Here is a 13818-nt window from a genome sequence, read left to right on the forward strand (position 1 = left end):
CCCCGCGCCCTCACGCGCAACCCTCCTCAGCTCCCACTCTTGCTGTTCTCCTCGAAAAAAAAAACCGAAGAACTCTCTAGTTCGGGCTTGATGTTCCATGTTTTATCGATCTTACGTAGTTCTTTATGTACTCACTCCAAGCTCCGGGTATAGCGCGAATGATATGATGCTTGAGTCTGTAGTGTGTAAGGTGTTTATGTTGATATTCACTACGAGCTCATCGCGGATCTATCATCCATCAGTGGAGGAGGACAATGTGTGACTGGTCAGATCGAGCACCTCCTTCAACGTTTCTTCCCTTCACAAATCGTCCTCGTATCCTGTATTGCTTATATACAACAGAAGCCAGAAGCCAGAAGCACATTTCAGCCGCTCATACAAACATTTGTTGTGGCGGAGCGCGCACTTCGCGTAAACTACAACGTTGTCAGGATTAATCCCGAAGTCAGCTTAGTTCCATGTTTCAAACTTATTTCGTCTTCCTTTCTAGTTCATTTTTCCTTCTTTTACCCACTCATATTATATCAGGCGTCGATCATGCAATATGCTATTGTTCGGTCGTTAGGATGACAATATTGTCGTCGAACGGCGACAACTGACTACTGCCTCACATTCTCCTCGACCGCATGCCGCAAGAGTTACTCGACTTCATTGACTCTCGCATTATACGCTCTCTTATTCATATTCGTAGTCATAAGTGCACTGTTGAAGTTATTTGCTGCTGTTCCTCATCGTTTCCAAAGCTGTCTTCCTGAGTTATCGCTAGTTGTTTGTCATAGATTGTGACGTGACGCTTCTATTACACTACTCCTGCACATCCTTGATTTTGCTGATTCCCAGCGTTTTCTCTCTTTTTTTTCCATGCACATAGTGCCATCAACCACCTAGATAATGGAATAAAGAACTGCGTTGTGTTGTCTTTCTTGAAAGTAGCGCCCACTTTGCGAGCAGTGAGTCTCTTAAAACGCCATCTCGTACCTGAATTGCGTTTGGCAGGGGCAATAATCGGGACCCCCGGGCCCACTGCTTCAAATCACGCATAAGTACATGCCGGCCGACTAGCGACACGCCAAAAATCTCAACACATCGTCGCTTTTGCCAGTCTCAGCGCCGCTGAATAGCCATCTACATACCTCATTTGAACCTCACTGAACCTCTTGATCCCTGCTGCTCAATGACTAACAAATGTCTTTCACCTGTTTTAAAATGCTAGATAGCGTATACAACTATGTTTACTAATAATGTTATCTCGCATGCCATTTACAGAGCCCTGGCTGCTACTTAACTCTTGCGTACCTTGTTTGTATGTATACTGCATTGGAACGATAGATTGTTCAGGAAGAAGTTCTTTTCATAGTGTGCATTACCCTCTTGCGCTCACCTCATATATGCTTCAGTTCATTGAGTTTCAGTGAATCCTCCCGATAGGGGTTCTCTCGTCTTTCATCCAGATGTATCGATCGTTAAGCTACCTCTTAGTTTCACTTTGGCTAAAATCCTCAGCTGGTAATTTATAAGCACTTTAGAGACGTGATTATTGGTTTCGTTTACTAAACTCATCTCGTATTTCACTCATTTTCAAAGCATGAGGCATTACTTGTGTGCCATTTTCCTTCTTTGTTATTGCGTCGTTCTTTTTTTGAAGTATTGACGTGTGTTTCCAGCCTAAGACAGATATCTCGCACATATACGAGAAAAAAAAAGACATGAAGTGACTCTAAAGCACGAAAACGTTGCAAACTTCCAGAATCGCAATCTATTTGTTACGCACCTCAAAGTCGACATTTTCCATGGAAACTCGATTTTTATATCGTTTTATTCGCAATCCATTCGTTTCCAGACATTAAACGCATCGCCTATGAGGTACCTCGTCTGTATCATCGCCGTGTTAGCTCGGCTCAATGTCGCTCAAGAGTCAACGGTACGTGATTACGTACATATCCTGAGAATAGAGAAGGTGGTGTTGTAGTTGTACTTGTAGTTGTACTTAAGCTTAATCCAAGTGTTCGACTAAGATTGTTCCGCCTCAATAGAAACACTTCAGAGGCACCTGCACATTGGGGATAAGTCCTCCTTAAATAGAGTACCTTTCAAGTACACCTTAAATCCGAGAGCAGATTATAGCAATGCCACTGAATTTACGGATATACATATATATGTGGTTCATTCCATCTATTTACTCTAAACTCAATCTAGAAATAAGCGAAAAATCAATCAAGAACAATAAATACAATGATAAGAAATTTTTGTACGAATTACGGTTGAATCTGATTCTACAAGGTTATCTAGTGGCTGTTCTCACTCTTTTCCGGAATTATTCATCGGACGCTTTTCGGGCTCGCGTGAAACCTAAGCATAATTGCCCGCCAAAAGCCAGTGAGCGTTGGCATATGCAAACAAAATGTTGCTTCAGTATGATGCACGAAACGAAAAAAAAATCGTGAACACGTCAAGTACGTTCTGATTACGTAATTTGTACCGAGATCAAACTAGTTATTGAGCGCCTCAAAAAGTGAAAAAAATGCCTTAAGTAAATGTCTTTTACTCGCCATTACTATAATCACTATAAGGTATTTTTTATTGAGTGCACTCAATGATGTATTTGTTTAAAAAAATCTTAAAAATCGATTTTGTTCTTTATTTGCAGTGCAACTACGTCGGACTAGTGAAATGCTTCATAAATATTCTGGATGAATGGGCTTGGACATTGTATGAATTGAAGGATAATGTCGTTACGATCACATCAGATCAGTGTACACATCTTAAAGAGCTTGATAAGTGCATAAAAGTGAGTTTTTTTCCTCTCTGACATCATCGTCTTATTTCATTTTTTTCTTCTTTGTTCGTTTTATGTTTGCTTATTGCGTGAGCGTAATTTATTCATCAGTTCCAAAGTGCCTCTTGCACCAATGCAAAATTGGATGAATTTTTGAATTTTGACCCTATTCCTGATGTTTGTTTGCTTTCCAAATTGGTCCATTATGCCATTGAAGGAATACACTCAGATTCTATCGTTGCGTTCTGCTCATGAATTCATGGATTCATCATAATTTTATTTTATTCATTTTCTAAATTTTCAGTTTAGTAGAACGAGATTTTTTTCTTTTTCATGGTATTGCTGCCTCTTGACTCCTATGAACTACTTTAAACCTCTCTTCTTCTAAAGAATATATTACTAGCTAAGCTATTGACTATTTAAAACAACTATGTAGCAACTAAAAAATTGAAGATGGACCGAAAAAAAACTATTTCCAATTCTTTTTCTTCGTATAAAACTTTATCAAATGAAAACACATTTTTTTGTTGTTGTTGAAAGATTTGGCCTAGAAGAACCATTAGTCAAAGCACTTTCCTATTAGAAGATTCCTGTAAAGTTACAGCTCTCATCCAAGCAAATACACACTTATTTTGCCCGATTCAAATCCTTGGATGAAAAGTAAAGCTGAGCAAATTTTGTTGTAAAACTTCAAATTTTCAATAAAATTGGATTTTGAAGATGCAGGATGAGGAACTCTGTTCTGAGTGTTATTCAATCTACAACTGTTTCTCCTACCACGTATCCCTTCTACAAATCTGAAATGGTGTTTCTATCCAAACGAGCACTAATATCCTAGGCTTTTTCATCCTCTTTTTATTTTCTCTTGTCATACTTGATTAGTACGGAAATGAAATCAGTAATGAACGGGATGGTCTTCAAGCGAATCAACCGACAACGATTTGCATAACTAATGCGCTAAACAATCATCTAAGGTCGCTGACCGTAACCGCAGCGACTGTGAATTGAAAATAAGCAGATTAGACGAGACCAACGCTTCGCAAGAATCACGCCGACAATATGGTTCGCCTATTTAAACCAGCATGCAGCTGTCCCACCTTATATCTCATGGCTTCTTAAGGTCACAAGGGACCATATACGTAGAATATGCATGCGTACGTAGGCGCCGATTTGCAGAATACTAAATTTACTGCGATTATATAGGTCTTATTAGCGAACAGATGAACCACTTGAAGATGACAGTTCACACGCTAGGCTGTTTGAGCGCTATTATCCAACAACAGTTGGAGTTGAGAGGTTCGTGGATAACTCGTCCGTCTGTCTCTATTGTGTACGACTCCCAGCATTTAATGAAATTACGGAGTGAGGATAATGACGTCGGTCCGTAGACGGCGGCGGCATGACCCCTCGCGACGGGTCTCATTGTCGAATTAGCTGCGCGAAATGAAACGAACCCGAGGGCAACGTGGTTAGCACCTAATCAAGTCTCCCGGACATCCCGGCAAACCCTAGAATTTGGGAAACATGGAACAGGGACATCAACCTATTCAACCAGCGTCGATGTTCGGACGTGGCTGCAATTGTGCGTTGCACTTTTTATTGAGTGACAGGTCGAATACTGTAATCCTCGGTAAGGCCTCTGTGTGGCCGGTCGGCGCTGCGCTCCAGCTGGCCTATTGTAGGCGCGGACATGATGATTGACAAATAGAAAGTCATCCACATCGCACCCATCCACGCCCAGTCAGCTTCGTTCAAGCAGATGCGATTTGAAATCGCGGTTAGAAGGATGTGCACGTGACGCCCGTGTCAACGACGGGCAGACAAAATCATCGTGCGATGCGAAAATCGCCAATGCGACACGACATCGACACGATTTTTTCCCTGAATACATGCCAAACGTCGGCAACGTCCTCACCTCACATCACCTCATGCATTCACACTCACTCACAAATCGATTCCACGTTACTTGCTCCTTGCAAAGAGGGGACTTCTTGCTATACTAGATGCCCTGCGGCATTGAGAAGCAGAGACTCGGTGAGGCTGGAAATGTGGATACGGAAATCGTACTATTTTCATCAATAGAAATATTTTTTTTTGGTCAAGTGCTCTGCACTTTACATTTTTTACACCCACACTTCTTTTTTTCTCCTATTTCAAAATAAATACTATTAACTGCAGCTGCTACTACACAGAATAAAAATGATAGGGATGCTGTTATCCAAGGCAATGTTTAAGGATATTTGCTTGCTTTGAACTGCTCAGCAGCCATATGGAGTTAGAATATAATATCATCTGCGCAATAAATTAGTGGTGGTCGTCGTAAATTAAAAAAAAAGGCTTTCCTAGCGTCCTGTATTTTCTCTGCAACCTTTTTTTTTGTTTTAATAGAACAATTTTTTTTTGCAACAAGTTTTTACTAAGTTTAGCCTATATTCTCTAAAAATCTTATATTTATATTTACGTATTTATTCTCTCCATTAACATTACTATGATTATGAATCTTTTATAACTACAAGAAGATTGTCGTCGATTTTTACCAAAATTAAGCATTTTTGGGAAGAAATTTCACAGCTACGTATAGCATAACAAATTTTTGTACTTTTTTGAATATTTGCTCACCTTCTGTCAAAATTTTTCAACTCTCCTGTTTTGGTTTTCAACTAGAAGAGAGTCTGCTTGAAGATTTTGATAGAAAATAATTTTCCAGTATTTTGCTAAAGACATACATAGTGGTACGTATCAGAAAGTTTCATCCAGACTATCAAAAATAAAAAAGAGAGGAAGGAATGTTCCTGGATGTGTTTGTTTTTGACTTTAACGTCTTTGTTGACATATTCTCGAAATTATAAATGCTCATATTTTTGGTTATTTCTTTGATCATTAACTGAGGAAAACTTCCACTCTTCTCTCTTCAAAATGATCTCTACATATTTCGCTTTTTTGAACTTATATTGAGAAGAAGTGATTTATCTGTGCGAACAAAACTCCTAGAATTAAATCCGTGAATTTCATCAATTTTTTTCAAGAAGAAATGCGAAGAATTCACATTGCTATGCAATTACATCAATAATTGTAAAAAAAAAACAGAAAAAAGAAAACAGAAACGATATGTATCATATGGAGCGAATGAAAACAATTAATGGGTGCACAGACACAAATAGATAAGATTCATTAAATTTAATTCTATCAAATATTTTTAGTATGCTTTAATTTTTCTTGAAAAAAGGATGGGAGACAATCGGGCAAAAAAGCAACTTTTTAATCCCTCATTGGGAGCGTATAGAAAATTATGGAATTACACCAAATCTTCTGCTGTGCTTTGTTTATTTCTTGCATATTTTCAGTGTAAAGATATGTTCTAGAGTTCTAAAGTCATTTATCCTACTTTTAACTCAGTCTGATGAAGCGTACTGCCTACAAAGTCATACTGTCCGTGAAAACCTTCTCATAGTTTTTTTGGTTTTTCAAGGATAGAATTTCATTATTCTTTCCGAAGAATTAAATAATATTTGGGCTGTGAGAAGAACCATTGAGGCACTACCACTAAACAAATACCAATCGTTCACAGACATTTATCTCCTGGATTGCTGTGAATCTCCCTCCCACTTCGCTCCTCTTCCGAAAAAAAAAGATCAAATCTCCTCTGTAGTTCAGTTCTGCTAGCAGTAATCGGGACCGATACCGATACCATCGAATAGATGATGTTTGTCGTTGCTAGGATCGATCGTCAGGAATACTTTTCAATCGCAAAAAAAAACTGAACATAAGCATTCAGAAAGCAGTTTTTTATTTCAGAAAAAAATTATGTGCGTTATAAATTTTAATAGATATTTCAAAACTGATGTTCGTTCTTAAATGCACGATTTTCCCCAGTTTTCCCAGATGCACATACATATCTGCAGACGAATACAACATGACCACCAGCTGTTTGTGAGCGAGTTTTTTTTTGCAAATTTTCTTTTTTGCCATGTATACATCAAATGATAAATGTATCCGCAAAAATGTTTGAATCATGTGAAGTCACACGAACGCTTCGAGCTGTGCACGGGGAGTCGTCGGTCAATTTGCTCCCAAATAGGATTCCATATGGCTGCGATGTCGTTTGATTGCCATTTGAACGTGGGCTTGAGCCCTCGAGGGAATCTGTTCATTCGGTGAGCTGCGAAGAACGTCGGTTAAGCTTCGAATGTACGTCGTTCGTCTGATGGAAAATCACGCATAACTGACTTTTGCTTGATGAGTTTCGTCGCTTAACGAGCCGAGCTCCATTTCCACGAATCCTTACGCGTTCCACCGTATCGAATCATTCCCTACATTGAAATACTACACGAATTACGTTCATTGTGTCGCATTTCACTTGATTCCGATTTGATTTTGGTCCAATGTTGGCGATTCGTAATTGTTTTGAGCGACAAAGAATCAATGCAAAGTAGCTGCTATTGAAAACTGCCGCCATGCTGAATACGCTCCGTCATGGAATAAGCCAAGTAGAAAACACAGGCAAGAACTAGACGATTGAGGATGAAGGAGGTGTCCTGGGAATTACAGTTGATTTATACTGCAGCAGCGAAGTGATAGAAAAACAAGAGGTCATGTCAGATATGTATGAGAATTTGAAAAACTGCCAACTTGCAAAGAATCAAAATGTTTGAAGGGAAGTTATGTGCTAACAGTTAAATGGGATCAGAGATTTGCAGTAAACATGTACATTAAGTTGATATCGAACATTTTATTCAACTTGTATACTATCATTTTTTTCTTAACCATGGCAAAATAAAATTAAAAAAACCAAGTAATCGAACCCATGCTCTTTGTATTATAACGTATATTCTTTCTACTCTATGGTAGAACCATCTGAAAAAAAGAAACCTCTCGCTCTTTTCACGCATTAAAATTCCATTAAATTTTGTGTTTTCTCGCATGCGATATTGATTATCCTGGGCTTAGAGGATGAAGGGTTCTTCGTTATCTTAATTTCATTTTTCCACACAATTCCAAGTCTTATGTTCTGCATCTTTGAAACAGATGCTTTAGTTTTAGAAAGATGTGCTATACTGTTAACTTTTTAAAACTTCTTTTGGAAAAGCATGTTCTCTTTTACTCGTAAAATTCCTTTTTTTAACTAAACAAAAACCTTCGCAACTTTTAGATGAAAGATAAACAAAAGCTTTCAATAAAAGTAGTCTTCTTTCTCTAGCACAATGTATTGCGTTGATAGCTCGGTGGTTCTCAATCACTCGACAAAAAAAAAACAAAAAGAGGTAAAATTGCATACTCCCGAATTGCTAAGTTATGGACTAATGGCTATTCGATAGGAAAGCAGAGGTGGAAAATTTCTGAGCAATTCTCTTGAAGAGGCGCCATTCATTTTCCAAGCCGAAGCACCAAAATACTTGATTGAACGCCAACATCACTCGAGGCATGCTGAAAATTTATGAATTTCTATATCCACAGAACTTTCATGGTTTTTGTAGTTCCCTTGAACAGATAGAGTTGAATTTGGGGACGCTCTACATTATCGATCAGCAACAAAATGACGAACTCGTAAATATGTAATGAACGAAACAATTACTCGCTAAAATATCCCAAGTGTAGAGAAAAAAGTTAAATGTTCCTTCGAAGAAGAAGAAATTGGTTATAAGTGTTTTGAAAAATTCCCATCCATCACTTGCCGTGGATTTGGATTTTTCCTTGAAAAGGTCATCATTATATTCTAGCATTATATTATCGTACACCGCACAGTAGACGGAATTTGGATTTCCTCAAACCTCGAATTATCCCAGTATTGCTGATTCTCGCGCACTTTTACCCTCTCATTACTCTTTTTCTACCAAGGTAATAATTAACTACCATATTGTAATTACAGAATATCGGTTTTGTTATTGAGGTCAGTAGTCTGGAAAGTGGCAATGAGGTTATACGGGACTAGTGCTCTCGTGTCGGCACCTTTTCATGTATCGTAATCGCATAGCTACCTATTAAGAACCATTAAAGCGATATCCCACGCGGAAGAATTGAAGGCGTACGACCTCCTCGAGACGAGGTCGCTCACCTCACCACCTCATATTGCTGTACAAACATAACGTATGAGAATCTAATGAAGCATTCGAAGAAAATACAAATAATTATAAAAATTTCAGGATGATCTGGAAGAACAACATCAATGCTCACATCGTGAAGTAATTGAAGTATCAAATACTGTTTCAGATTTACTAACACATCGTAAAGATTCTGGATCTTTCTTAAAGGTTGGATATTTCCTCAACTATCCTTGATCCGTATAGCTCTTTATAAGAAGATTTTTAGAGCTATTATCTTCTTACATATGCATGTTCAGCTGAAGGACAAGAAATCCTCACCAAACACAGAGATTGCCTTAAATCTGTAAGTTATAGGTCTCAATTCGAAAAATTGTTCTTTTTACACTCACTAAGGACTCACTGGTGATGTGAAGGAACTGTCATTTTCTCAGGATTGTAATTATATGTCGGGATTTTTCTTATAACCTGCCTTGTCGTCTTGTCTGTCACCTTTGAGGTCAACGTGTCGAACAGATGTAGATGGAGTGTAACATGACTGCACACCTGCGCGTAGCGTTGACAACAATAAGCAGATCCTTGAAACAAACCCATATCCAGATGTGACATCACATGGATTGTGTTAATGTTTATTTTAGGAGAAGATTGGTGAAATGACATTGTCGGCAGGGACATATCTTAGTGAGAAGTTCTTAGAACATGACGATGATGAAGAAGCGTGTGCAAATGTATGTGTGTTTTTTTTCCGGGATACGTTTCTAGGAATCTGTTTCCTTTTCAAATATCATATATTATAGTTGAATATGAAACTACAAGAATATATTCGAGCGATGAGTAATCTATGCAGTAAACATGAAGCTGCGCAACTTATGTGCAAATCCTTGACGAACATGTTCAAGGTAGGTCTTTTTTCTTATAAAAAAATGGTGACAGTTCTTAATTCATAGACGTTGCCAATCCAAGCTACACTTATGAAATTTTGTTAGAATAAATTCAATGAAGATTCAGCGTGTCTATAGATGAATTTATGCAATTTTTAAATAGTGAGATTTTTTTGAAGACTATTTTTACCTTTTTGAAGCGTTCGCAAAAAAACCGTTTTATTCTTCTTTCAATTGGCCTCACGTTACCAGCTTCAAACCTTTGTTTCTATGATGTTTTTTTATTTAAAAAAGTAATTATTATTGATTGGTCCCAGGAAAAGCATATAGATCCTAAGAACATTTCCAGGAACCAAGAAATTTTAAATATTTGGCTGTTAACATCGAAAAACTTTTTTTTTTGAAAGAACGGCTTCAAATTGATTCGAATCCATACAAATACTGCTCTCTGGCTTCCAGTTGTTTATTTGCACTCTTTGGTTTTCCCACATAGATGCTGCTTTGTTTTGTTTGTGTGAACATTGCTATTTTTACGTCAGTTGTTCAAGCCCTTTTCATCTATGTTTAGATTCTCGAGAATTTCCACTTTGTTCTAGCAGAAAAATACATTGCTTCTCATGTTTTTGAGGGGATTAGTGGAAAATACTAAAGCACACAGACTAGAACACGTACGCAAATACACATCTGAGAGCCGGCATCTCTTTTTTTTACCATAAACCCGGTGTCTAATATTTGTTTTCGACTGTTAGCTGGTGCATTTGATGTTCGTCAAGAACAACGGATCCATCTGAAACACGTACAGATTCTCTTTACAGTATGCTACAGTAATTGTTCTTGGAAATGCAGAATAAGCAGCAATGAATATAAAAATCTTCTTTTCCAACATAGCCCCTTGATATTGTTGATGCTCTCAAGTTAGATAGCTTTGTGTTTATTTACGATTTGTGGATCATCATCATCACATAAACATCTATTTTTCAGGGATTGCATGTTGATAAACTTGAAAAATGTGTTTTGGACTGCAAAATCCCCGAAGAGGAGACGGAAGAGGAAAACAAGGCATGTTTGCATTCGAAATTTCGCATAAAAATCGCATCTGCTTCGTTTTGCGGCAAACATTCGCATGGTTTCCATCCAGGTTATTTTGTATACGGGATAAAGCCTAGCTGAAAAATAATTTTTACAGTATCTCCCGGTTACGACCGAAATATTTCTTGAAGGTCCCGTATACGATGTCGAATAGTATAAGGCAGCATTTCTCATCACCTATAGGGTTGTAGAAATTTTCTTGAATCGGAAACATGACGTTTTTGTTTGCAAAATTTTTACAACTTCGCCGTAAATGATACCCGAAGGAGACTTTCCTTTTTTTCTCCTTTATTTTGTCTTCTTAATCGTATAATCCTATGATCATGAAGATTTTCGAAAAATTTGGGTATAAATTTTCGAGCAAAACGAACGTATACAAAAAACTTCTTGAAATGGGAAAATTTTAACGACAAAGGTCCAGAAACTGCATGTCGCGTCATTATGAAATAAAAAGTGGAGGTAATATTCAGCACAAAAAACTATATCAATGGAGTGTGAACTAACGATTCTTTGATCAGATGAGTGCTTGAGAAATTCAAAATAATTCAAGATATTTCCCCACTAATTCTTGTGAGTAGGAAAAAAAATCAGAGTCCTACTTCTAGGTGAAAACAATAATAGAAAATTGGTGTTCGTCTTGAGTTTCTCAACAATTTGTTTTCTTCTTGAGAATAACAACAAATTAGTAATTTTCTCTTTCACAACAGAAAGACAGATCCGTGAGGAGTTTATATGTATTACTTACAAAGAATTAATCCTTCTATAAATGAAAAACTGGCTGGGCAATGGAAAATGAAAGAAAATAAGAAGCTAATTCGTTCTGGAGATTTGTTATTTTCCAAGGATTGCAAACAGTCAAAGTGGCAGAAATTCTTATTCAAGAGAACAGATGAACTAAAAACGCTAAAAACGCCAAACTCGTGGAATTCTGTGAAGAACATTCCAGAATGTGGTGGACCTGACCTGATCAGATGACTAAGTAAATTTGATCTACTAGACAATATCATTGTTCTTGAATAATTGTTTGAAATGAACACAATCAAAAAACTATCCGATATTTTTGTCCTGTTATACAGATGGCAGCGAAAATGAATTCGAGATCGGAAGGTCCAAGAATTTATGGATCGCGCTGGAACTTTGAGGCGGAGCATTGATCCACAGTTTTTGATCTACTGTTGAACCACACTGGAAATCACCAGTGACCCTCACCCCTGGTTCACTTCCATTTTATATTTTAATCCTGCTTTTCATTTCGTGACTTTCGTTGACGCTTTACATTTCGAATTTGTGTTTATTTACTCAGTTTACTCAATTACGCAACAGAAAGGACAAAGAAATTCTATTTACGAAAAATCTTTAGTAAAATTTTAAATTTAAATAATTTTTCGAATAGTTGGTGTGTGATAAAATAGGAACATTAAACACAGAATAGGATTTCAAAAATAAGTATAGCGTAAATTAATGTTCCTGGGCTCTGTCAAAAGAAGAGTCCACGACTTTATACTGATGTTATTCAATACTTCCAACTTCAGTAACAATTTAATCTGTAACACTTTTTCAACATAATATATAGTTTGAAAAATATTCTAAACCATCTTAACAGTGTTTAGCGAAGTGTATTAAAAACAAAAAATGTAACCGAATGAGGTAAAATAATTTATAATTTTTTCCGTAATTGTCAAAAGCGAACAGAAAATGATAAAATGTCTGGCCATTAAAATATCCCAGCATATCACCGATTTCGAGGACCTTAAAGCACTTAACTCGTATTTGTTCAGTCTATTTGACATTCTCGCATGAATTCGCTCATGTTATCTCTATTTTCGTGTAAATATATCGTTAGTCGTAGCGTTCCTCATCGTTAGAATAACTTTACGGATACGGATATCAGAGATTATCTGGATTCCTCGAAATTATATCTTTTAGTGAACAAAGTTCATCTGCATATACTCTTTTGTTGATAAAATTGTAACAAATTGTCACGAACGATCTTTCAATTATGATCTAGAATGAGTTTGAAAATTTTTAGGTCACCAAAAATTGCAATAGAAATTCGAACTCAACCTGTTCTGGATTCCCATCACTTCAATATGAGCCGCCACCCATCATACAATTATGGCTCCCAGTAGAGTTCACAGATGCAATGGCGTTGGATTGCATCGTCTAATTAGTGATTATCGATCAAACTCTATAGAATGGCAACACCCGATCGATAATCATCAATTGCTCGTGGCGCACACACTACGCTTTCGTGTCTGTGAACTGTACTGGGAAGGATCGGGTAGCGGCATAGTTCCAGTTGTGCTAACCGCATCCGTAATACTTCCGAGAAAAAATTAGTATTAATCAAAGCGTTCATCACAGGGAATGAGCGAATAATATAGAAAAATTTCGATTATTTTATTATGCTATTTAGGTTGAATCATCAGAAGTGGAAGCGGTTCAACCGGAACCGGATGCTCTTGGGCCTGTAGCAGATTCAGCGACAGCACTAAGCGTTTTTATTCCATTCCTAGCTATTTTTGTTCGATAAGTGATGTAGATATTGTAAATCCTTGAGACTTGCAATTTCAGTGAAGTTTAGCCGCTATCATTCCAGCTGGCTTTTTTTTTTAAATTTTCTCTCCCTACCTTTAAATAATGGATAACCCCCTAATGGAATCGGTATATTCCCAACACTCATGGCCAGATTCTGGAATTGTGTCATGTGTGCACCAGTGAGAATTGAAATATCATAAATAATTCTACGGTTTTTGATGCGAAACTTCAAGACAGAATTATTGAATCTGGTCATGGGAATGTAGCCTGAGCTTACATCATTTACGGATACAAAAATATTTGCTATTATCCTGAAATGTAGCACTTATCCAATACCGATGACCGATTTCGTACTCTAGTCTGTCAAGTGCATAGCGTTAAGGTTGCTCCCGCCATAATAACTGCCCTATATTCATTTCCTCTTGTGATAGAATTTTTGTATGAAATTTTGTTTACGTGTCATAGCGGAGCGACACGTTTTGTTCGTATATTTCCA

At 37.3% G+C, this 13818-nt stretch overlaps 1 protein-coding gene across 1 annotated transcript; it reads left to right on the forward strand.

The window, feature by feature from the left end:
- Positions 1-1858: 1858 nt before the first annotated feature.
- Positions 1859-13317, forward strand: RB195_025858 (uncharacterized protein; the record flags this gene model as incomplete). The annotated part of the gene is made up of 8 exons (XM_064214177.1): positions 1859-1921; positions 2648-2788; positions 8917-9024; positions 9083-9160; positions 9453-9542; positions 9612-9713; positions 10677-10754; positions 13201-13317. The coding sequence occupies 8 exons, from the start codon at positions 1859-1861 to the stop codon at positions 13315-13317; spliced, it is 777 nt and encodes a 258-aa protein (XP_064070058.1).
- Positions 13318-13818: the final 501 nt, after the last annotated feature.

This window comes from Necator americanus, chromosome X, assembly GCF_031761385.1.
Source record: "Necator americanus strain Aroian chromosome X, whole genome shotgun sequence".
Lineage (NCBI taxonomy): Eukaryota > Metazoa > Nematoda > Chromadorea > Rhabditida > Ancylostomatidae > Necator > Necator americanus.